Source organism: Triturus cristatus, chromosome 1_2 (assembly GCF_964204655.1).
Source record: "Triturus cristatus chromosome 1_2, aTriCri1.1, whole genome shotgun sequence".
Classification (NCBI taxonomy): domain Eukaryota; kingdom Metazoa; phylum Chordata; class Amphibia; order Caudata; family Salamandridae; genus Triturus; species Triturus cristatus.
In genome coordinates, this window is record NC_140580.1 from 843,037,503 (window position 1) to 843,064,015 (window position 26,513).

General features: G+C 48.3%; 1 protein-coding gene across 1 annotated transcript in view; it reads right to left on the minus strand.

The window, feature by feature from the left end:
- Positions 1 to 26,513, minus strand: part of LOC146868126 (alkaline phosphatase-like) — a 215,904-nt gene that overhangs the window by 127,050 nt on the left and 62,341 nt on the right. The window contains exon 2 of the mRNA XM_085608993.1: positions 4,896 to 5,015. Within this exon, the coding sequence (XP_085465119.1) occupies positions 4,896 to 5,015 (120 nt within the window). The remainder of the gene's footprint in view (positions 1 to 4,895; positions 5,016 to 26,513) is intronic.

Genomic DNA, 26,513 nt, shown 5'->3' on the forward strand with positions numbered 1-26,513 from the left:
TGTCCCCTGGTCTGATGTCGCGGTCTCGACTGCCTCTGGCCCGGCTGACTTGTCGGTTGCGGTGTGCTCGTCTTTGGAAAGCCTCCTCCGCTTCGAACGGTGGGGGCACCCACCCAGGGACTGTGGGTAGTCCATCGCGGCGAGGCCCATTGAGCATGAGAGACCACGGACTTGTTTGGTGGAGCAGTGGGGCGTGCTCCGATATTCTCCCAGGAATCGCTGGATTTCCCTCTCGGGGTCTAGTTGCTCCACGCCGGCTATTCGAATTACTTTATTCAGGGTCCTCATGAATCGCTCTACTTCTCCGTTGGCCTGTGGCCACTGAGGAGTGATTCGCCGATGTTGTACTCCCTGATGCTGAAGGAACTCCCGGAACTCATGACCGTGGAAGGGTGGCCCATTGTCACTCTTCACCTCCGAGGGGCGCCCGAACATGGCAAATATTTTCTCCAGCGCTGGTCCCACGAACATGAAGGCTGTAGACGGTAGAACTTCCACTATGGGATACTTCGAGAAGTTGTCCATGACCACCAGCGACACTTTTCCGTTTGGGAGGCTCCCAAAGTCTATACTAATCTTGTCCCACGGGTACCTTCCTGGTTCTTCTGTCACGATGGGGGCCGGAGGCTCCGGGCCGCTCGTCACCTGGCACGCGGCGCAGCTCCTTACCACCTCGTCCACCATGCCATCTAGCCCCGGGAACCATATCTTCGCCCTCATCCTGGTCTTCATCTTCTCCGTCCCTTGATGGCCGTCGTGAGCAATGGTCGTGGCTTGACGGCGTAGTGCAGCGGGCATGACGATTCTAGACCCTCGCAGGACGATACCATCGCGGGTCATACTTAGTTCATTCCGCACTCGCCACATCTGCTGCAAGTCCTTCTTGTCCTCGTCTGCCCACGAGTTGGCGGTGTGCAGGAAATCAGCCCAGGACCCCTTTTGAAGAGCCCCCCGTGTCCTTGCCAGCACGGCGTCGCGCTCCCCGGCACGTATGATCTCTTGGATTGTTAGTATCCGAGGGCAAGTCAGAGCAGCTAAGAAGTCGATGTGTGCTTCGGTTTCCTCTTCCTCTTCTTTCCCGACCGGGGACGTCACCCCTTTTTCCGGGTGTCGTGACAGAAAGTCTGCCGGGTTCTTCGCACCTGGCCGGTATGTCACCTCCATCTGGTATTGCTGTAGACCAATGGCCCACCTCTCGATCCTCGGGGGGGGTGGGGTGCTGTCCCTTTGAACAGGGGCACCAATGGCTGGTGGTCTGTCACCACAGTAAACGGATGTCCGCAGACGTATAGGTGGAAATGCCGGCAACCCCATCGGATGGCTAGTGCTTCGCGTTCAATCTGAGAATACCTCTGCTCAGTTGGGGTGAGCGCCTTGCTGGCGTATGCCAGGGTGGCCCATGTTCCTGGTTCTTGCTCTTGCGTGAGGACTGCGCCCAGTCCCACCGGGCTGGCGTCGACAAGTAGCTCTGTCTTCCTGGTCGGATCAAAGTAGACCAGAGTGGCCTGGTCCAGCAGCGTGGTCTTGATCGCATGGAAGGCATCTTCTTCCTCTTGCCCCCAGCGCCACAGGGTGTCTGTCTTCGTGAGGCGACGGAGAGGTTCCGCCGTGGTGGCCAGGTTTGGGATGAACCGCCCACAGTACGTGGCCATCCCAAGAAAACTGCGGACTTCCGACGCAGAGGTCGGTGCTGGGGCGTTCTTGATGGCCTGGGATTTTCTTGGATCTACTTGAATGCCATGGTTGGTGAACGTGTATCCGAAGAACTCGATGCTTTGTTGAAAGAACTGGCACTTCTCCTTGTGCAACGTGACTCCAAACTCTCTCAGCCTCATCAGTGTGGACCGGACTCGTCGGTAGTGTTCATCCACTGTTGTGGCGTGTATTAGTATGTCATCACTGACGTTTAGCACTCCTGGTAACCCCTGCAAGATGTCTCTGATAGTGTTCTGAAATATTTCGGCCGCCGAAGAGATGCCAAAGTTAAGGCGTCGGTACCTGCGTAGCCCCAGGTGCGTGCTGAAAGTAGTGATATACCTGCTCTCTTCGGCCAGCGTTAGTTGGTGGTACCCCGCGTTGAGGTCCAGTTTGGAGAACCACCGTGCTCCGTTAAGGTCTGCGATTATGTCATCCATCGTGGGCGTGATGTGCCTCTCCCTTTTGATGGCCTTGTTGGGCAGCCTCATGTCGATGCACACTCGAATCTTGCCTGGTTGCCGGGGCTTTTCCGCTATCACCATGGGTGACACCCAGGGGGTGGGTCCGGTTACTGTCTCTATTACACCTTGCTCTTCCAACCTCCTCAGCTCCTCCTCTACCAGCGGGCGTAGGTGGAAAGGAATCCTCCTGTGTTTTAGCGCTGTGGGTGTGACTGAACGGTCAATGTGGAGCTTGACTGGTGGTCGTCGGATGTTCCCCAGACCAGTGAACAGCTCCGGAAACTGGTCCAGCAGGGTAGTCGTCTGGGATTCTTGCACCTTCCGGAGGAATGCGATCAACCCTAGGTCTTCGGCTGCGTGCCCGCTGAGGAGGGTGTCTGCCTCTTGATTGATCACATGTATGTCAATCGTTATCTCTGCGTCATCTGACTTCACCGGCACCGTCATCTTTCCTGCCAACGGCAGTGGTGTGTCACTTCCGTAGGCATAAATCTGGGCTTTTGACCGTCGGAGTTCAGGCTTGGGTCGGAGGCGATTGTATTGTTGCACTCCCATCACGGTGACTGACGCCCCTGTGTCGATCACTGCGTTTATCCGGGACCCAGCGACTAGGACGTCGCACCTCGCTTGCGGTCTTCTCGAGCTCTTGAGGGCTCTGGTGAATGAGATCAGGTACGTCTCCCCTTCGTCATCATCGGACTCCATTGCATCTTCCTGCAGGGCCTGTGCTTGCTTGCGCCCTGGGTTGGTGGGGGAGGACAGCGACAGCTGGGATAGTTGTCTCACCATGGCCTTCTCCGGCCTCTTTCCTCTCCGGTCCCGTTGCGTGGCTCGTTTGCGACAAACAGACGCAAAGTGGTTCATCACGCCGCAGTTGTCACACGCCTTCCCTTTCGCAGGGCACGTTCTGCCTCCGTGCTCATCATACCCGCAGTACCCGCACGGGGCTGCAGGCTTCTTTGCCGCGGGTCGGCGGGAAGCTTCACGCGTCTGGATTGCGTCGGCCCGCTCTGTTTTGACTGTTACGCCTGACCCGGCGCCTCGTGTGAGCGCCATCTCCATCTCCTCTGCGCGGGCGTCGGATAGATCATGGGACCGTGCCAGCACTAGAATGTCCGCCATCGGGATGTTCGGTTGGCGGAGAATGAGTGTCCGTAGCTTTTTGCTGCGTATGCCGCATATTATCTGGGCTCTGATCTCTTCCTTGGCTCTATCGCCCACGAGGTGCGTGTCTGCCAGCACCCTCAGTCGAGCGTGGAATGCATCCACCGACTCCCCTTCCTTTTGCCTCGCTTGGCGCAATTTGAAATGTTCAAAATCCGGGTTCAACTGGGGGTCGAAATGCGCATTGAGGGCTCTCACGGCCGCGTCATAGTCGTCCGCGTTCCCTGTGTTGGGGAGGTGCTTGAATAGGAGATAGACTTCTTCTCCTGCATAGTGGAGTAGTAGAGACCTTTTTACGGTGCCATCCGTCTCCCTGGTGCCCGCAAAATAGTTGTCGAGTCGGCCAATCCACGTCTGCCAGCGTGGGGCGGCCGTGGCAGGGTCAGCAGCTTCACTAAACGGCGGCAGAACGCCGGACGCGGGGTGCAGTGGCACTGCCTGGGCGGGGCGCTCATCATCCCCCATGGCTCCCTGCGGCACAGCACAGCAGGATGGACGGCAGCAGTCAGAGGAGGCCGCAGTGGCAGGAGATGCCCACACTCGGTGTTGCCAGAGGACGTCAGGGCTCAGCCAGGGCACAGCCGGCAACTGGGGCAGAGGGCTTCAAAGCCCAGCCAGGGCACAGCAGGGACACAGAGTCAGACAGTTCAGAGGCAGGGATGTTCATCTGCCAAGATGGGCTGTGTTCGGTGCACACGTGCACTCACCGTTGGTCAGAGGGGCCCAGCTGCACTGCCCGCGTGAGACTGAGCCTGTTCCAGTCGGGCCCGTCAGGAACACGTGCGCGCGCGCGGGACTGCCGCGGAGCGCGTCTATCAGCTGGGGCACACGTGGTCGATCTTCGCTCTCGTCGCCAGTGTTGTGGGGCCGCTCGCGCTGATGTAGGCCCTCGCTATATGCCCCGCAGCTAGAATAAGGGACACCACACTCTGCGTCTTGGTATCGGCGCGTGCCTGCCTCAGCAGGCCGCGCCCCTTTATTTTATATCGAGGCGTACGCCACGTTCGTGGCGTATGCGTTGCGTAGTGACATTATGCGCTCTAGCGTCTAACGCTAGAGCGCTAACTGTAACAAGAAGGACGGCGAAGGGTACGGAGAAGAGATGAGCACACAGTCAAAAAGGGCACAGTAAGGCACAGAAGGGGGAAACAGGGGAAAGACCAACAGTGAACTAACAATAAGCACAAACTGTACAAAAAATAAAATACCAAACACGAGCAGGAAGGGCCTCGAACCCCAGACGGATGTTTTAATGTGTGGCTGGCCCTGCTTATGCAATGAAGCGACATTTTCCAGTCTAAAACCTAGTTCCATCCTGGCTTTCACAAGCATTCAATAAAGAAGAGCCTTTGCAGGGTAAATAACCAGGTTAAAATTCCCGAAATTCAGGCTTTTGCAGGCCATGAAAGATTTAAAGCCCTTTCTGCCTCCCTTTTCGTGCCAGTCACAGAACCGCAACGCCCCCCCTCCCCATTCTATCAAAAATAGACACACTTTCATATTTATTTATGGCACTTTACCCATCGGCCCTCCAGTGACACGTTCCCTCTCTCACATCGAAAGAGCACTTACCGTCCCCGAGGAATATGATGCCATTTTTAGCCACGTTGGTGTTCAGCACCTGGAGCTCCAGGGACTGCTGCAGTGTCTTCTGGGCTGAGTCTCTCCAGTACTGCGGGTCTTTCTCTCTGTCTGCAGGGAGATGAGCAAAGATGGGGTCACTTAAGCCCTACATTGTCACATCCGAGCCCCAGGCTGGACTGGCAAACCCAGGCAGGCTCGCAAAAATGCTCAAACCAGCCCCGCTCCCTCCTTCCCCTCGTGCAATCTCTCTCTTGCATCTACCCATTCCCTCTCTCTCCTTCTCTCCTCTCTTCTCTCTCTCTGGTGGCTTTTTTTGTGATGCAATTAAACTCGAGGACCTGAGAAAGTGGGAGAGGCACTAGCAGCCGCTCTGGGCTTTCAAAACTGGCCTTTAAAGGCTCCAGCCTTCACCCCATTGCCACCTCCTCCTCTACACAGCATCTGGGATGCTGTGCAAAGTGGCTAAAAAACCATTGTCAAAGCCAATAGGTCACAATGGCGCAAACTCTTGGCTTTGTCTATGCTTGTTTTTCTCAGGTGATGGATACCATGTTTGTTTTGACAAACTGGCTCTAAGGCATCACTCTCAGTGCAGTCAATAGTGTCAGTTTCCATGACTGAAATGTAGAGAATGTGAAGTATTAAGATACAAGTGCAGCGATAAGGAATGCAAATAAAACTAATGAATACTTTCAGTCATGTTTATTAGATTTCTATAACAATACAACGTGAGGGCCCAACAATCAGTTTCCAACCAAGTTCCCTGCCACTAACCCCGTTCCCCACCGACTCATACCTGTTTGTTCCCCCTCAGTTTTCTTGCCCAGGAATATTCAAGCTTTGGCATGTTGCCTTCGGCGAGAGTTACTCCCCTTGCCCGCCCTTCCCTTAGCTGATGTCACTATACATCCAACCCAGCACTCTTAACTCCCTAGCGTATGTGAGACCTCCATGGTACTTCATTTATGCTCCAGCAGTGGCGGCTCCTCCGCTAAGGCGAAAGAGCGTTGCCCCACAGCACTCAAAGGAAAAATAAAATTACAATAACGTATCGTTATTATTATTTTTTCCTATTGCAAGCAGTCAGTGGCCTGTGTGCAGTGTGAGTGTGGGGGGGAGGGGGGCTGGCCAGTGCAGGGAGGAGTGGTTTGCACTCCCAAAGTGCGCATGAACTGGTTAGCCGGCCCTCTTGGGCCGACCAAACAGTTCCTGCGCACTTTGCATGTTCTCCACAGCCTGGTGAGGAACGTGCACAGTCTCCCTGTTCCAGTCTGAGTGCTGATCCACGGTGCTCAGACCAATCACAACGCTGCATTGCAGCATTGTGATTGGCTCAGGGGAGCCTGTGTGCCGGCTGCTTCCTGCTGCCGGCCAGACTGCAGAAAGGAAGAAGGAAGAGGACGCAGGGGGGGCGGCAGACGGCCAGCCGCTCCAAGGTGACTGTTTTTTTTTTTTAATGAACCCCTGTCCCCCTCACCCCACAGCCGTTAACAGCCGCTACTGTGCTCCAGGCCAGGGTCTGGTGGTAATGTGCCTGAGCAGTGGGGCTGGCCACATGTGCGTGCACAAATACTCACACTCACCCATCACACATGCACACTCACTCACATCCATCCATTCACAAGCACGCACACATACACCCACCATTCACAAGCACAAAGACACACATGCACACATTCACATCATGCACGCACAAACAAATAAACATACACTGTTATGCACGCAGCGTTAAAAAAAACGTGTTGGGCCCCAGCTTTGATATTGGTTGGTGATTGGGAAGCCTCAGTGGTTCTTGGAGGCTTTGGGGAAGGGACTGATGGAAGATCCTGCTGCCTGCTCTCAATGGCTCACCTTGTCATGGGTCAGCTAATGGGATGAGGACCTTCCCTTACTTGGGACTGTGAGCCTTGATGACCCAACCCCACTGTGTGACGAGACATCACTGATGGACAGCCTACTCTGGGCTCTTCAGGGCTTGACACTGAAGTGCACAGGTCTTAGTCTATCGGTAACTCTCCCCCTTGTCTTGGGGGGGAGCCCTCACAGCCCAGTGCGGAGCTGAGAAGGTCATGCTCTCAGGGTTGTGACATCTTCAGTCCAGCAAAGTTCAGCTCAGGGAGCCAGACGCCTCCCCATTTAGCACTTATACAGCTGACCTTTGATCACCCTGCCAGACACTTTTCATGCTTTAAAAAGAGGTGGGGCCCCTGTGCCCTTAATGACCGGTCGCCTTTGTTCCAGGCCTGCCAATGTGTAATACAGTTTCCTAGCACCCACTAAAACCCACACTATGGCTAGAGGTCAAACGTCAGGCATATGTACTTACCCCATAGGGAATCACCTTCATTGTAGCAAGCAAAAGATGTGAGATTCAGTGGCGGTGCGTCCATTGGGGGCGTTGGGGCATTGCCCCACTAATCGTTCTACTTCTGACGCTAATTGCAGCAATCAGGACTCCTGATTGGAATTAGCGTCAGAAGTAGAACACGGACGCGGAAGGGGGTGGGGCTGCAGCAGCACTCTTCGGGTTGAGTGACAGCGCAATAGTGCGCATGTTCGTTTTTGGGCTGATCATTTTTACGATCATAACAACCAAAAAGAGAACTGGGGGTCCAAAGTGTGTGAATAGAAGCACGAGAATATAAGAGTGTGTATATAAGGAATCAATACATGGAATCTAAGAGCAGACGCTGGATTCCCATCAACCTTATTAAAGTGATCAATATTATCATTTGGTCATCCACCCATTTGGGAGGTCTGTCTCTTGATCATAGAGACTGCCCCCATGGGGAGCTCTCTTGCTCAGATCGAAAGGTGGGGATAGACTCAAAGATAAAGAAAAGTAATGGTGTCTGTAATTGGTGTTCCTATGTAATTCGTGCAGTGCAAAAAAAAATTTGATAATGTAATACGTGAAATCTAAAAAGAGTTGTGGAGAGAAAAACACTTCTTTAATTGGGCAAACTCCTCACACCCTTATTAAAAACAGTGCAAAACATAGCAGTATTAACAAATAACTGCTAATTACAAGGTCGACATGTTTCAGCCATACAGGTATATTACCCCCGGCTTTCTTCAGGACCTATATTCGATAAAGTATTTGCTACTGCAACTTGTACTCACACCCCCCACAGTAGTGTGTGAAAAAAGATAAATAACACAATGAAATTGCTCAAGGTTGGAAACAATACAACCTTACTTGGTTTCAATCCTCCAATTCAAAGGTGCAAAAATCACCTAAAGGGATAAAACAGTTGTCATCAACACTTCAAGTATTCAACGTGCTACGATCAGCCCGAACATGCGCACTGGCCTTTCCCTTTAAGAGACCGAGGGTTTGCTTCATGCGCAGCCCCCGGTCTCCTAAAGGGAATCCTGGCGCTGCTGGAGCAGCGTCTGGATTGGCTGAGAGCGAAAGGGGTTGCCTGCCACTCACACCGAAAACGTTGAGAAGGCGCCAACGCACCGGACCCGGCCCAGGAGCAGACAGCAGAGGCGGGCGGACCCACCCGGTCAGGTAAGTTAAAGTTATTTTTTTACTTTATTTTTAACCCCCCCGGCCCCCACCCCTGCACGAACACCCCACCCCCACGACCATTGCGAGCTGTGACTGCCTTTTTGGCTCTCAGGCCTGCTTCATTCCGTTATAGTTTAATCGTAGTAGTTCATGGCATCCTGCATGGCTACTTTCACAGCTGTTCGCTCCTTTGTGCCTCTTTTCATGCAGAGAGTCTGTTCATCCTTTCTATTCCCCTGCAGGCAACTTCATTGTCACAAAGGTCACTATAATTTCCTGCCCTCCATGCACCCCCCCTCCTGGACGAGTCGTGGTGGCGGCATTTGCAGAGAGGCCAAGGTTTGAATGGGCCTTCTGACTGAAGTTCCACTCTGCCCGTGTTGTGTGCGCAGTATGCGAGTGTGCCCGGGGGCTGTGTGAATAGTTGGCAATCCGTTCACCAACACCAAAAAGCACACACTGATTCTGACAAGCTCCTCGATGCAATTCTGCTCAAGGTCTGCCTAATGAAATAAAATGAATAATTCCTGATCCTGTTAACAATAACACCATGCTACCAACGGCGCTGTGCCCATAACATCATTTTATTCACATAGGCAATTTATGTAATGTTTCCTTTCCCCAGAGTAGCTTGTGCACGCATTTACATACCCTGTGTGCTTTTGGAGTTTGAAACTGTCCTAATTCCAAACTTATTTTTGTAACCAATATTTCCTGCCAAATGATTTCATATACATTCAGCAACGTCCTACACACGTATGTCAAAAACAGTTGAGAAGGGTGTACTGCGTCTTCTATAAGATTAATGTGTATTTCATTGGGAGTACGTTGCGGTAGGGGCTCAGATAAGCATAGGAAATGCATGCCAGATGTTACGTCCGTAGCATCCATGTTACTTCTTTGCAGGTTTTCATCTAATTTGTATCACATGTCCATAGACATGTAGAGATTCCCCTGGGAACGCCCCCTCCAGCACATACATGTTGTAGTTACAAGTATATAATTTATGCATATATCAGACTCATTAACAACATTTCAGACATACATTTGCAAGGGCCAAAATGTTCCCATGCAAATGTGCTGTATATATATTCTGAGCCTGTAGGCCAACATTCACAATTGGAATTTGCGCCCAGGGGAAGCGAGCATGGAGGGTGTCCTGTGATTATGAGCACAGATACCACTTCCACGATTTCCCCCTGGCCCAATATACATAAAACAGTGGTAAGAATTGGCTTCCATGATCCTCATGGGTATGGTAATGGGGCCTGCTGCTGTCAGAATAACCTTGGCACTGGGCTTTCCTGGTACCCATTGATGTCAGAGCATATTGCCTACATACAGCACATTTTGCTTATGGACAAATTCCTTTTTTGAATTCACAAGTACACAAAATGCTTCTTGTGCAGAGCAAGATATACATTTAGTTGTTCTGTGACTTTTTTTTATGTCAAACACCTGTAACTTCTGTCGCTGGTCTAGCTTGCGACATTGACAGAGTGCATGTTTCTTTTCTTCAGTAGGCGAAGACCAAAAAAAGAGAGCCCATTACAATGTCCTTTTTTAGGTCGAGCCTACAGCAGCGCACGCGCTGTTGCTCGACTTTTACTAAGGGGCTTTTCAAAGTGCTACCCACAAGCTTTTCTTGGCCTGAAGCTTGCATGTATGTGCGCGTGCACGGGCGCAGCCACCATCTGCCTTTCTTATCTCTTCCTCCTCGCTGGCCATTACTTTCACTTTCGCGGCAATGGCTCTCCTCCAAGAATATTCAGGAGAATATTCTGAGTTCTAGCTACCAAAAACTTAAATTCCAAGCAATGACGGAGTGTACTGCAGCAAATAGATCAAATATTGGGAGCCCTACATGCAAGGTAATGTTTTTGTACAAAAGGCATATATATTTTGTCCTTCGAATCTCTCTTACAATACATGTAAAACTTTCTAGATGGCCTCAAACTACTTCTGAAATGACTTCACCAGTGGTTAAAGATGCTTTTCTTGAAAGTTCTGTGCTCAGTTTGGAAAGGTGGCCCAAGAATCCGCGGGTGTTAACTCATTTTTAATACAGAAATAAGCACCCTACTTTAACTAAGTGCGTGCCAGCGCAGCCGCTATCTGACTTTCTTATCTCTTCCTCCTCGCTGGACATTACTTTCACTTTCGCGGCAATGGCTCTACTCCAAGAATATTCAGGAGAATATTCTGAGTTCTAGCTACCAAAAACTCAAATTCCAAGCAATGACGGAGTGTACTGCAGCAAATACATCAAATATTGGGAGCCCTACATGCAAGGTAATGTTTTTGTAAAAAAGGCACATATATTTTCTCCTTCGAATCTCGCTTACAATACATGTAAAACTTTCGAGATGGCCTCAAACTCATCCTGAAATGACTTCACCAGACGTTAAAGATGCTTTTCTTGAAAGTTCTGTGCTCAGTTTGGAAAGGTGGCCCAAGAATACGCGGGTGTTAACTCATTTTTAATACAGAAATAAGCACCGTACTTTCAACTAAGTGCATGCCAACTGTGGAGCCCGCTGGAACCGACTTCAATAGCAGCCCTCTGTGTGATTCCCACATCTAGCCTAGCGTAGAGATGTGGCTTCACTGCTATTGCATAAACTGCATGGACAATATGCGTTTTATACACCACAGGAATAGGTCCATTAGAAGACAGACCACTGCTGGGATCGTGTGAAATCGACAAGTGCATAAAATTTCAACTAGGGAAACTTTTTTTTAACCTAAAAAGCTTCGGTTTAAGCGGGTATTTCTCGTGGCGGGAAACTGTGAGTGGTTTCTACGTGTAGGCAGTATGAAAGAGCCCACGCCAACTGGCTCTCTCCTGCCCACTCCACCTGACCCTCTCCTGCCCACTCCACCTGGCCCTCTCCTGCCCACTCCACCTCACCCTCTCCTGCCCACGCTACCTCACCCTCTCCTGCCCACGCTACCTCATCCTCTCCTGCCCACGCTACCTGGCCCTCTCCTGCCCACGCTACCTGGCCCTCTCCTGCCCACTCTACCTGGCCCTCTCCTGCCCACTCTACTTGGCCCTCTGCTGCCCACTCTACCTGGCCCTCTCCTGGCCCTCTCCTGCCCACTCTATCTGGCCCTCTCCTGGCCCTCTCCTGCCCACTCTATCTGGCCCTCTCCTGCCCACTCTACCTGGCCCTCTCCTCCCCACTCTACCTGGCCCTTTCCTGCCCACTACACCTGGCCCTATCCTGCCCACTCTACCTCACCCTCTTCTGCCCACTCCACCTTGCCCTCTCCTGCCCACTCCACCTGACCCTCTCCTGCCCACTCCACCTGACCCTCTCCTGCCCACTCTACCTGACCCTCTACTGCGCACTCCACCTGACCCTTTTCTACCCACTTTAGCTGACCCTCTCCTGTCCACTCCACCTCACCCTCTCCTGTCCACTCTACCTCACCCTCTCCTGTCCACTCCACCTCACCCTCTCCTGTCCACTCTACCTCACCCTCTCCTGCCCACTCTACCTGATCCACTCCTGCCCACTCCACCTGACCCTCTCCTGCCCACTCTACCTCACACTCTCCTGCCCATTCTACCTCACCCTCTCCTGCCCATTCTACCTCACACTCTCATGCCCACTCCCCCTGACCCTCTCCCGCACTCCCCCTGACCCTCTCCCGCCTACTCCCCCTGACCCTCTCCCGTCCACTCCCCCTGACCCTCTCCCACCCACTCTATCTCACCCTCTCCCACCCACTCTACCTGGCCCTCTCCTACCCACTGCACCTGGCCCTCTCCTGCCCACTCTAACTCGCCCTCTCCTGCCCACTCCACCTGACCCTCTCCTGCCCACTCCACCTGACCCTCTCCTGCCCATTCCATCTGACCCTCTCCTGCCCACTCCACCTGACCCTCTCCTGCCCATTCCACCTGACCCTCTCCTGCCCATTCCACCTGACCCTCTCCTGGCCACTCCACCTGATCCTCTCCTGCCCACTCTACCTCACAATCTCCTGCCCACTCCACCTGACCCTCTCCTGCCCACTCCACCTGACCCTCTCCTGCCCACTCCACCTGACCCTCTCCTTCACATTCCCCATGAAATTCATGGACCTCAGTGCGTAATAATAAAATATAAATAAGTGCATGTACCCAAATGTTTTTTAGGAGGCCACCACCCACTTCAGCACTGGCGCTATATCACTCATGGCATGGATACTGCCCTAAGTTTGGTTGGAGCAAGCAAATTAAGAGAGCCTGCCTTCCACCAAGGGTCAATGTGATACCTGCGCTACCCATCTTTCGAAGTCACATGTCCGATAGATAACTCACTCCAGAGGCCTTTCAGAGACCTTACTTAGATCTGAATTCACCAAACTGACTGAACTATGACTATCACTCTAGAGTCCTGCTAGTCAGACTAACTCCTGCCTGACATCTGACTGACTACCTCTTGTCCAGCTCTATCGGTCTTTCACTCACTGGCGTGAACAGGGCACTTTTTGTATCCCCCTTTCCCTTTAGGGTGTGACTGTAAATGTTATCAGATTCATTACAGAACCAGGAGCATCATCTGCCTCTCATTCTATCCCCCAAACCACCATCACAACAAGCTCTGCACTTCAGCAGGGAGGCCAAGCAATGGATGCTCATGCATGGCCTCTGAGCTCCCAGGCTGGGCAGCTCGGTAGTCTATCCGTCAGAATCCTGCAGGTCCTTCTGGCTCTTGTTCTACAAACCTGGCACCTTTGACAGCAGCAGAATCCAGATTTGCACTAAGTTGGAATATAGTGCGCCAATCACATGTTGTACGCTGTACGTGGAAACATACTCGCCCGTCCAAGCTCCGCACGAGTCTGGCGGCATTTATGTACAAAGCAATCTGTGGCATGATAGCATACAGATACAGTTACTATATCACAGCAACAAGGATGGCGCCTAACTCCGCCTTAGCCATGCCTTCGCGGCATAGCCAATAGGTCTCGCTTTTGGGACCTTATAAGTATTTAGTTATGCAGCACAATATCCTTGGTGCAACAACATCAACTGTTGCATGGCTAAACACTTATAAGGTCCCAAAGGCGAGACCTATTGGCTATGCCAATGCTTGTTTCTCTTGGAGCACTGCCCCTACGTTTCCTCAGGCTATCACAAATAAAAACGAAGAAATATCCATATTTTCCATAACCGTACCATCGGACCCCATGGTCATGGAACATTACATTCAGTCCTTCTACCATCAGACCCCACACAAAACCCAGAAGCAGAGACACTCAAATAAAGTCCCTTCTGTCTCCAGGCGCCCCCATAAGGACCAGTGCCAAAATTGCCCATTCCCCAAATACATGGCCAGAAAACATGACAATCCAACCCGCTACTGTCACCCACCTGCAAAGCCAAACACATTCCACCCTCCTACACACCACATCACTAACAGCAGACTTAAGCCTCTCCTGTGCAGGCTGTACACCCGGCTGTGACTGTACTTGGGTGGGATACTGACTGGATGTTGACAGCTTGGGGGATGTGGGGAGCCTGTGTTTTCTGCTGCGATGGTACATGGCCTCACTTGCGTTCCTCTTGTTGGGCAAACTATATAACATTTGAAGAAGCTGGGGCTTGAAATGTTCTGATCAAAAAGGTAACATGTTTCATACATCAGTGTTTCCCTGTACCTTTTCCAGACTGTTTTATTATTACTGTTGTAAGGGGCTTACTTATTTATTTTTCTCAGTGTGTAGACGTCTAGCATATGTTACCTCGCTTAAGTGGCGTTCTGGGGCGTACTCTCTATTTAGCTTTTAACATCAACACAAAAACATTATTTCGAGCAATCCCTTGTTTGTAAATTTTTTCACTTAACACTTGTCTCCCACACCCTGGAAAAATATGCCTGGCTTTAATGTACAGCAAAGTAAAGTTATTCTTCGTCTGTGTACCTTTTACGAACTTTGTTAATTGTTAGACGACCCACCTTTCATTTGCGAGCCTTCACTGCTATTACATTATGTATTTGCGGTGAAGCATCAGCATAGTAGTAAGAAGAGGAATAAGCAAGAAAAGGAGTAAGAAGTGTAGGACTAATTAGAAGTATGATTTGGTGTAAATAGGACTGAGTAGGTGCAAATTTGTGTAAGTATGAGTAAGTAGAAGTAATTGTAGGACTAAGAGTAAATAGAGATGTGAAATATGATTAAGCGTAAGTAGGATTAAGGGCAGGGTTATGGGCAGGAGTAAGAGTGATGAAAGAATGAAAGATAATGAGGGAGACGAAAGGTGCGAATATATAGAATGGTTTATTACCATCTTTGCTTTCTGAAATGTGCTTGAAAATGTACCATTTGCTTGCTCATTTTTCAAAATTTTCACAGGGCGAGAACCCCCCTGAACCTTCCTTCATAGGGTCGAGCTCGCTCGCTCGCCACATTGCGCTGCCCATGACTTTTACGCCTCACCTCTTTCAAATGTCACCAGCCGCCACTGGTGAGATTGTCTTTCCCCTACCTGAATGGAGGAGGTATGTCTCCCTGGTGATCACTACCAGACCACTATATTGGGACATTGTTCTATCTCTTGTCCTGTTGTACATCTAGTACTTCCACCCAGAAACGTGTAAGCTTTGCACATGACCATTGTATATGTAAGATATGCAGGTCTCCCTGTATTTCCCACCAGCATTTCTTCAATTTTATATGTTTGGATTCAGGAATGCCATAATCCCCTTTGATAGTCAAAAAATATATATTTTTCCCCCTGAATAGAACACGCAGTCTGAAACACTAGTGCCCTTCCATGGCTTGAAGGCAGGTTTTCTAGCTAGGGGAAAATCCAGTGTTGCCAAACAGTGGCATAAGTGGAAATGGTTAGGTGGTCAAACCTCTTCCACAGACCAGACAGTCCCATTCATCCAATGTGGATATTATATGACTGAGGATGAATATATGTTTCAACCTTGCTGGGATTTCTGGACCCAAAGAATTTAACCCATTAGGCGGTTGGCTACGTTCAGACCTATGAAGCACTTTAGCATATCAGCCTCGCTCTGAAGCCACACCACCATGTATAGTAGTTGCAAAACCTGGGCGTAATGAAGCAAATGGGCACCAATAGCCCTCTCTGAGCTGGATGCTTTGTTCATGTTTTCCAACTTAGCCTGGGCTTTCCCCCCAACCATATAAATGGTTTGCATATTTTTTGGAGCTTGACAAACTCCTCATTTTAAAGAGTAGAGAGAAACCTGAAAAATATATAGGATCCTTAGAAGCATCATCATCTTGAGAGTGGCTAACCAGCCGACCCAGCACAAGATGTGGGATCGCCAGGATGCAAGACTAGTCTTAATTTTCCTCAGGAGGGATGTGAAGTTGTTCTTTGCATGAGTCATAGGTCAAGAGAGTGTTTAATGCCTAGATACCTTACGCCCTGGGATGACCATTTGAAAAGGGTCATGGATTGCAGTTGAGCTGCTACCTGATGGTCCCATCCCAGAACAGGGCCTCCAGATTTGTCCAGATTTTGGCCTCTGCTATCTCCCAGTATACCTCGAGTTCTGAGACCAATTCTTTTTAGGTATTGCCTTGGCTTTTCTAAAAATATTAAGATGTTGTCCCTGAATGCTATCCATTTAAATGTGCCGAGATGAAAGTTAATCCCATTAATCCGAGGGTTCTCCCTGATCTTTTGTAGTACGGACTCTAAGGAGAGAGCAAAATGTAAAGATAAGAGGGGAAGACCCTTGCATGACCCCACTAGGGGATCCAAATGTGGCCTGAATGCCACCTATTCATTCTGATGCTGGCCCAGGGAGTATTGTGATTGATGGATTCAGCTCCTGTATGAAGCTTGACTGATCAGCCTATATCAACAAGGGTAACGCCCTATGTAGTATTCTGGCTAAGATTTTCATAAACATTTTTGCACTAACCTTCAAAAATGATATTCGACTGTAGGAGGCAGAGCAGACAGGGTCTTTTCCCAGCTTGTTTATCAGGGAGATTGATGTTTCCATCATAGACATCACCCTGAGAGCTATTGAATCTATTGAAGACCTCTGTCAAGGTTGGAATTATTTGGGGCAATCGTTTTATAAGAGATGGAGAAGTCACCACTTCCTCTAAGCACTTTATTTATTGGCTCCAATGTTACCTTAAGGATTTTTAGGGGACACCCAGCAAAGGCATATTTTGGAGCCCCATGTTCAGAACAATTTAGAATCTTATTACATATTTTCTGAAAATTCAATCCCACATGATGCCAAGCAGTATTGAATTGTATTTAAACTTTCAGAGATGGGGTCACATGCAAATAGCTGAACAATGTCTTGCCCGAAGTCCCAAAACTCCTTAGGATGACACTGGGTAGAGAAAAGAGTGAGAGGAAGAGGTAGGCAGAGAGTGGGAGAGTGAGATCAAGAAATAAAGGTGAGATGCAGAGAAAGATCCCGTTCCCAAGGAATCCCTAGAAAAGTGGGGGCCTTGGCGGTTTCCCACTTTGCCCTTAAAACTTCTCTGATTGACTAATACAGTCCTTCTGTTTCCCACTCAGTGGGCAAGGGCAGAGACACAGAAGCCAAATAGGAGTGTATGGCATGTGGGTTGGAGTAGTCAAGTCTGTACAGCCCTTGACAGAAATCCTGAAATGGGTGCACTTTTCCCTCTTTTGACCCTTTAGTAGGGGTGGGCCGTAACCTCTGCTCCGCGGGCCGAGTTTGCAGAGTTTTGCTACTCTGCGCTTTGCTTAGAACATGGAGTTTGGCAAAAACTCCACCAACCCACCAGCGGAGCGGAGTTTACCGGCGCGCTCACCCCTAGTCTCCACAATCCTGCTGTGGGGAACTTACTTGTGTCAACAATAGGGGCTCTTGGCCCCTAACGACCCTCAGTAGCCAAGGGGACTTCATCCCCAACCAGTAGTGCACCAGGAAGACCCTTTGCAGAGTGGTAGAGAAAGGGGACGGGGCCTCCGATGACGTCTCAGCAATCCTACTGTGAGGCGCTCACCCCTAGTCTCCACAATCCTGCTGTGGGGGACTTACTTGTGGCAACAATAGGTGTTATGGGCCCCCAACAACCCTCAGCAACCAGGGGGACTTCATCCCCCAACCAGTAGTGCGCCAGGAGGCCCCTTTGCAGAGTGGTTGAGAAGGGGGGCGTGGCCTCTGACAACGTCTCTGCAATTCCACTGTGGGGGACTTACTTGTGGCAACAATAGGGGTTCTTGGCCCACAACAACACTCAGCAGCCAAGGGGAATTCAACCCCCAACCAGTAGTGCGCCAGGAGGCCCCTTTGCAGAGTGGTTGAGAAAGGGGCTGGGGCCTCCAATGACATCTCAGCAATCCCACTGTGGGGGACTTACTTTTATTTTATTTATTTATTTATAGTTAAATTTATAAGGCGCGACAGCTACCCAAAAAGGGTTTCCCAGCGCCAGGACGGCAGTGAAACAAGCTGGTGAAGGACAAGGAGAGAAATTACTGGCTAAACAGCCAGGTCTTTATAGAAATACGAAAGCAGATATAGTTGGTTTCTTTTCGAATGGCAATGGCAAGGTGTTCCAGAGGGTGGGGCCAAGGTAGGAAAAGGACTTGCCACCCATCCTGGCAAGTCTAAAACGAGGGATCGTGAATTTCTCAAGCGTAGAAGAACGGAGGTGACGCGTGGGAATGTAAGGGCTAACAAGAGTATGCAGGTAGAGTGGTGCTAGACCCTGCCTGATCTTGAACATAAAACTCAAGGCTTTGAATTTTATGCGATTTTCCACTCTAAGCCAATGAAGATCGCGGAGGTAGCCAGAGATGTGCGAGCTTCTGGGAATGTTGCAAAGAAGTCTGACTGCAGCGTTTTGAACCAGCTGCAGTTTACGGGTTACAGACTTATTGGCACCCAGCAGTAGGACATTTCCGTAGTCCAACCTTGAGGTTATGAGGGCATGGACCACTGTTTTTTGAGTGGTAGTGGGCAACATCCAAATGATTTTTCGCAGCCATCTCAAGATGGTAAAGCATGTGGCTGAGACCCTGATGGCTTGTTGGTGCCAAGACAGAGAGTCGTCAATGTAGACGCCCAAGTTCCGTACATGATTAGAGGGTACCGGGGGGGTACCCATCTCGATAGGCCAGTGAGTTGGACCCCAGAGGTCTTTATCCTTACCCAGGATTACGACCTCGGTTTTATCACCATTGAGTTTAAGATGGTGTTGGGCCATCCATGAGGCGATGTTCTTCAGGCCAAGTTGTAAATCAGATGTTGAATTGGGATCGGCGGAAGAGAGAGAAAAGATAATTTGAGAGTCATCTGCGTAAGAAAAGAGAGTAAGGCCGGCTTGATCAGCGATGTCCGCTAGAGGCCTTACATAGAGATTAAAAAGTAGAGGGCTAAGTATGGAGCCCTGGGGTACCCCATGGGGGGAGGAATGAGTGTCAGAGTTGTTAGTGGCTGAAAAAATCTGGAAGGTGCGACCATTCAAGAAGGAAATGATCCAGTCCAGAGCAGAGCCACCTATGCCCAAGGATTTTAGAGTTTTATTAAGTGTAAGATGTGAAATGGTGTCGAACGCTGCGCTAAGGTCGAGCAGGACAAGCGCCACGGTTTCTCCACAGTCAAGATGGTGGCGAAGCTTCTCTGTGATGCCTAGTAGAGTGGTTTCAGTGGAGAAATTGGACCTGAAACCGGATTGGGAAGGATGAAGAATTCTATTCTGTTCGACAAATTGGGCAAAATGAGAGTGAATATGACTCTCAAGAATCTTGGAGAAAATTGGCAGAAGGGAAATAGGACGGTAATTAGAAAGAATGAGAGGGTCAGCAGATGGCTTTTTCAACAAGGGAGTCACCATAGCATGTTTCCACTGAGTTGGAACTACCGATTCACGGAGAGAGGCATTAAGGACATTCAAAATGATATGCATGTGGGGAAGATCCAACTGTTTAAGGATAGTGGGGGGTAGGGGGCCGCTAGGGGAACCGGACTTTACTTTATTTAAAATTAGAGTGAGAGAATCCATATTAAGGAGTGGCCAAGTGTCAAGGAGAGGAGTCGTGGTGGTAGGCACAACCGGAAACTCTGCCGCAGAATATTAATTGATACCTAAGTAAGGAACATTCTGAGCGGTAGTAGAGAGTGGTGTTGTCAAGAGGCTGTTATCGAGGTGAGAGTTGGCAATATCGAGGTGGATCTTCTCGATTTTTTGTTTAAAAAATTGAGCAAGATCCTCACACTGGCCGTTTCCCAGAGGGGGAGGAGCAGCCAGGGTCTCAGAGCCGGCAAGCTTTTTGACCAGGCTAAAGAGTGTCTTGGAACAATTAGTAGCGGAGGTGATAGAGTTCGAGATGAAGAGAGCCTTTGTGGATTTACATAAGTTGTGATAGAGTTTTTTTGATTTTATATATGCCGTTTTAAGTTCTGGCATATAATCTCTCCTCCATTTACGTTCCAAGGATTTGCAATTCGCTTTTTCGATTTTTAGAGCATCGTTGAACCAAGGAGCCGGGGGGCGGTGATTGGTGAATTTTTTTGGAGTAGGAGGAAGGCAGGAATCAATAGCAGTTGAAAGCCAGCTATGTACATAGTTGGAGAAAGACTCAACATTAGAGTCATATTGAGGACCATTCAGTTGTAGGGCATCGTTAAAAGCATTCTGGTCTAATTTTTTCCAGTCTCTTTTGGAAGTCTTTAGGAAATGAGATAAAGATGTGGATGCGAGAGGAGCCGAGATAGTAAATGAAGATAGGAAGTAGTCAGACCAATGAATGGGCAATGCCGGGTCACAATGAAGACTAGGAAGGTTAGAAAAAATGGGGTCAAGGAGGTGGCCTGCCTTATGAGTGGGTCCCGAGTTATGCAAAAAGATGTTCATAGCAGCAAGATCTGAGATAAAATTGCTACAAGTGGAATTAGCAAGATTGTCTAAATGTAAGTTAAAGTCGCAAAGCATCGAGAAATTATTTGAGTTCATAATCAAAGGGGTAAGGTAATCCTGAAAAGATGTGGCCCAGGAATTGGGCGGGCCGGGTGGACGATAAATAAGGAGGCTAAATTAAGTGTTCTTGGCCCCCAACGACCCTCAGCAGCCAAGGGGACTTCATCCCCAAACCAGTAGTGTGTCAGGAAGCCCCTTTGCAGAGTGGTGGAGAAAGGGGGCGGGACCTCGACGACATCTCGGCAATCCCGCTGTGAGGGCATTACTTGTGGAAACAATTGGGGTTCCTGGCTCCCAATGCCCTCAGCAGCCAAGGGGACTTCATCAGGGGTTCTCGAGCAATACTCAACCAACATTACTCCGCGGAATTTGGCAGAGTTTTTTGGCAACTCCGTGGAATTCCACGGAGTGAAACTTCATGGGCTCCGCCCAGGTCTACCGTTTAGATTTGAGTTGCCGCACGGCACACTTCCATGGGCTACAATTAAGTTAAAGTGGGGAAGTCCCAGCCAGCCCAAAAAGTTCTAAGATGCAATTGAGACGCAGAAGATGGTCTAAGCTTCTTGTATCTCGTGCAGAGTTACGGAAATGGGCTGAAGCACATTAAACTATAGAAATGATGGAGAAGGGCTGCCAGACAGATCGTCCCCTGCAAGCGTAATTGAGAAGGTAGTGCTCAGCCGACTTAAAACACCTCTTTTGTACCACCTTTTAACATTTTCATAAATGTATCATTGCTTCCTTTGACCTTCCAGGTGCAGTGGGCTAAAACCCGGGTACTAGACAGATAGCTAGATCAAGGGGCCTTTGTGATCCACACTAAGCACTGTGTTCTACCTTGTAGCCCTCTGTGTCTATGATCCTACGGGGTTCACATATTTACACATATCCCAAGAACTCTGAGGCAATGCAGATGCACATGATACTGTCACTACTGTTGTGTTCTCTTTCTACTGTTCTATTTAAATGCATGAGAACAGCTAGACCTGCAGCCACCTTTTAATATAACCAAAGGGAAATAAAGCATTCCATTTTTGTGGTTAAAGTAATGATTCTGCATTTTAAACCACAGTGGCTGTATTTGTGAAGCTTCATGAAACGTGAATGTTTGCTAACCATATAATGCACTTACTATACTGTCTGCTTTATGTCTGAGCGCCACTAACAATAATGTCATTAACTTTATACAGTGTAAAGTCAATGCCCCTGGTTTCACTACTATATTGTGTTTACATCTGCTCTAACTGTTGTTCGGTATTACCACAGGAGACTGCCATTCTGGGACGGTTTATGGTACTGACACAGTGTATTATTAGGCAATCGCTTGGAAGTGTGTAATGTCATGTAGTGTACACTCTCCATCTATTATGGTTATAATTTTACTGTAATTATAGAACTGTGTGAGTTATAAGCAAACGTGGTGTTTACGCTCTACCCATTGGCAGGACATGTATACTTCCTTGGGGGTTTATTAGCTGTTTGCACTGTGCCTAGAACTTCCCTGTGCACCTTCTCGTTGAGGTAAGCCTTGAACTACCCACCCATGTCTACCAAAAGAATGTTTAAAGGACCTGCACTTATCACTAGGTCCTGTTTCCTTCCCTCCATTTGGTTAGTTTTGAGTTACCTGTGAACCAGCTCTCGAAAGGACAGATAAGAGAGAGTGGCGGAGCATGGAATAATATCAAAAACCTATAGATAGGGCTACTATCCTTGATGACACCCAACCACGATTAAGTGAATTGAATTTGATTAGTAATGCTCAGAAAGTATAGTCGGGCCCAGGGCCTTAAGTAGGCCGGGTCCTACCTATGCTTAGCACCAGCAGTTCTAAAAGGCAGGTCCCTACTGGGCTCTCCATTTATGCCCTCACCCTCAGGGTGATAAAAAAATCTTAACTCTGCAGCAGTACCACACGGCCTCTGATGTTACTTCACACTCGTTATAGTTCTTTCACAGTATCACAATTTCAGAACTCAAGCATTTTCAGTGTTATATACAGCAAAGCCACTATTGCTACTTATTTGCCTTATGCAACTAACAACCATTGATAAAGCCAATAGTCCTAGCTTGTTGTAGGTGCAATGTTGCTTGTATTATATATCTGGTTCCAATTACAGAAGCAGCAAAATACCAGTCATGATGTGCGCTATGCTAAGCACAGATTTTTAGCTTATGTGTTTTTAAGCCAAGCCCTTAATTACATCGGCCACGCCCCTTTTAGAGAGCCCCCAGCTATTTCATACCACTTAAAGCCCTAGTTGGATCCTTAGTCCTAATACTCCCTAACGCCTATGGTAAAGAGGACACTAAATAGGATGCATCCCTCACAGCCTTGGTTCAATTGCAAACGAAAGACTCTTAAACAAGAGTGCAAAAGAGAAGAAAGGAGAAGACAGTATGAGGTAGAGGAGAAAGAGAAATACAAAAAAAACTACAGACTTGATAAAATCTTCAAAGGCCAATTACTTTCACAATAAGATTCTAAATGCATCAAATTCAACAAAAGTCTTCTACCTGTATAAAAGAATTGCCCAGCCCTTGGCCGACTGTAACACAAACACTCCATCTCAAGATTTATGTGAAAGCATTGCAGATGGCTTTTACACCAAAATTATCAAATTGGGGTGAAATCTTCATACTGGGGCTTATGCAGTTATGCCTTGAAAGAATGTACATCCAATAATTATGTTGGAGAACTTTACAACAGTTTCAAAGAACCGGAGGTGTAACACGTCTTTTTGGCTATTTGATCTTCTCCAACTGATGGTGCCCCATCCAACAGCTGAAAACGCCTCCTGGTGCCAGCTCACCATGGTCTGCAATTTGCCCTTAAAGATGGGACTTATCCCAGCTCAGTGGAAGGCTGCTATGATCACACCATTATAATAAAGAATGGTGCTCGACTCCAAGGTTGTATCCAATTCCTAGCCAATATCGCTTTTGCCGATCCAGTCTAAACTTACGGAGACATTATTACCACAGGCAGTTGAGAGCTATATGTTGGAAAATACACCCCGTGCAATCAGTCTTTCACACGGGTTTCAGCATGGAGACAGTGCTGGACAAAATGGTTGATGACATCAGGCAAATTAGAAATCCCAATGGAGTCTGCACCGTGATCTTACTAGATCTATCGGGATGTTTGACACAATTTCTCACAACACCTTTATCAAACACCATACAGAGTACGGTATTGGGGGGATGGTGTTGAAATGATTCACAGACATTTTAATAGACCGTTCTCAGACTGTGAGGCATCCTGAATTTAAGTCATCCCCCAAACATATTCCATCCGGGGTTCCACAAAGATCAGGTCTGAGACCCAGTTTGTTCAATTTATATAAAACACCTTTGGCAAAACTGATGGTTATGCTTCAGGTTCCCGTTCTTTACATATGCTAACAACACTTTGCGTATCCTCAGATCCGACGGGAAGTCAGAAAGGGTCACTTCTAACTTCAACAATTGTCTATAGACAAGAATCTGCATGGTCTGCCAAATGATGGCCAAACTTCTTGAGTATTACACCAGTGCCAACAACAGAAGATCGTAACTGGGGAGTCGTGGTAGACAAGGAATGGAAGTTTTACCAACAGGTCAAATCGATTTGCTATAATGGCTTCAGATTACTACATGTCATCAAGAAAATTCTCCTGTCCCTCCCAAAGTCTGTGAAGAAAGAATTGATTTAAGCACTTATTTTGTCATGCATAGTTTACTGTAACGTCCTTCTTGTGGGTCTATAAAAATATCTCAGCCACCCTCCAGCTGTTACAGAATGCTGCTGTAAGCCTGATCCTTGGTCTAATAAGAGGTACTCTGATTTCCAACTCCTGGACAAACTCCACAAGCATTAGCAAAACCAATATATCTGGTCTTTGCCACTTATTTGCTTTGCCAATGGTTTTTAGGGATATTGGAGGGATAAGAGTGCTGCCAGTTCTGTGCAACTGCTACTCAGTGTGTGTTTGAAAGTGCTGTTGATAAGTTGTGGCTGTTAGTTGGTATGGGGTGGGAGGGTGCATCTTGTAGGGTGTGTGACTGCTAGTCTGTCAGAGCTGAGTGCCATTGGTAGTGTGGAACAGCTACTATGTACGGGGTTTGATCAACGTAAATAACATGTGAGTGCCAGTATGACTACTAGGCCTGGGTGGTAAACTCCGCTACGTTCACGGAGTTTGCAGAGCTTTTCCCAACTCTGTGCTCTGCGTAGAGCGCGGAGTTCCCAGAAACACCAAAGAGTGGTGTGGAGCAGAGTTTTTTCTCTCACGCGTCTTGCGAACATTAAGTTGGCAAGCGCAAGCAAGCAAACTCCAATGCTAGACCACCTCCTGACGAGATTTCTCTACGCTGGTGGTCGAAAAGGTCGCTACCGCTCGGAAGTTGCAGCTCGAGTGGAACATCTACTCGAGAGGCAGAAAGAAGCTGCACCCTCTTGCACTGCGTGTGGTGCTGTTCGTGCTGATTTTACTGCCTGAGGCAAATGCCCAGTGCTAAAAATCAGCATGAGCAGTGCAACGTACCTCACTCTGCTGCTTGCGGAACTGCGCAGAGGAGTTTTTTTGTCACTTCTCGGAGTCCCGAGTAGTGGAATTCTGCGACTCTGCCCAGGCCTAGTAACTACCTCACTCCACATCATTATGGACATTGTTTCTAGTCTTGGGCTTTCAAATGCAAATAATTGCTGTCAGCTGTGTTAGTTTTATTAGTTTAATGGGTGCAAATCAAGACCACAACATCAAAAATGCAGTAGGCTATCACACAAAAGCCTGTGGCTGGAGACCGCGTCCATAGTGACTTGGAGTGAGTGGCCACCCCAGTGAGTGCAGCGCTGTGATGGTTGTGAATGCTGTGAGGACTAAAGCTCCCTCAGCGAGACCCAACCCAGGGCAAAAGTCCACAGCCACATGCATAGTTTTACAACTGAAATGCATTGAAGAAACAACTCAGCTCTTCATTGGCTTATCTGCATGTGTTTATAGGCTCAACTTTCAAAAATATAACAGCATTAAAGTGATTAGCCATCTTAAGAGCAGCTAATAGAAACTAAACACACGTTTACAGTGCTTTCCATGTTTCAATGGAAAGTACAAATATATGATTGCAGTTTTAATTCATAGTCTATCAGTTTCACATGGTTGTCCCTCAAGGTTCTTGTCTGGTTAAGGGAAACCTCACCATTTAATAACTTGCAACGCTCCAAATCACTCACGAGAAGATGGCATTGGGAAAGAACAACAGTTTAATTGAGGTCTGATGCAATTGCGTATTATTCAAGCAATTTATTTCGGCAGTTGATTAGGCTGTTTATTCAACAGCTTAGAAGCGCCATGAAATACCAGAAAATTCAGGTGGAAACGGGCACCTCTATATCAGGAAAGGCAGCATGCCAGCATCATGTCTTCATGTTTAAATAACAAGGACAATCCTATCTGCCCATGTGGATCACGGTAGGTATGTATTAATATAACAATTGTGCAGTGAGACTCATTCAAAGTTGTACTGTCTTATGTGTCTTAGATGGAGTCAAGAGTTACTCACACTGAGTCATCAGACCAAAATTAATTATAAAGAGGGCAAAACACAGGATTGATATAGTTTGCAACACAATATTGAGAACCCTACTCTAGCATATGGGCTATCATTCCTTTTGGGAGATTGGGATGTTCGCTTTGTGAGAGTTCTAGTGCTGGGTAAAGTTCTCCCTCCTCACTCAATGGTGGAATTCGCACAACGGCTATTGATGAAAAGCAAACATTTCCAACATAATAGAGCCCAAACACTGTTTTTCCAGTAAAGAAGGCAAACACACTGGAAAAGCAAGTGTGGGGTTGTTCCGCTTAGTCCACGATTATGAATCATTATTACCAGGATGAGTTCAGTGGATATAAGGATTCAAGTGACTATAGAGCACTGAGAATTGATTGGTCACTCCTTCTATGACCGGTCCTAATGAGGCCTTAAATGTACCAAAGGCACAAACAAGTCGACCGTCCATCTTTTAGGGGAAGAAAATCCAAAGATCAACATTGAGGATTGTAGGGAAATCAAACAAGGAAAAATAAAATATTAAAAGTCCCCTAACATCATTTTATTTGGTGGATTAGACACTTGTGGAAAAAAATATCACAACTACATATTCTGGTCCATTTATGTATGCAAGATGCGGTTGGGTGAGGCCTAGAATG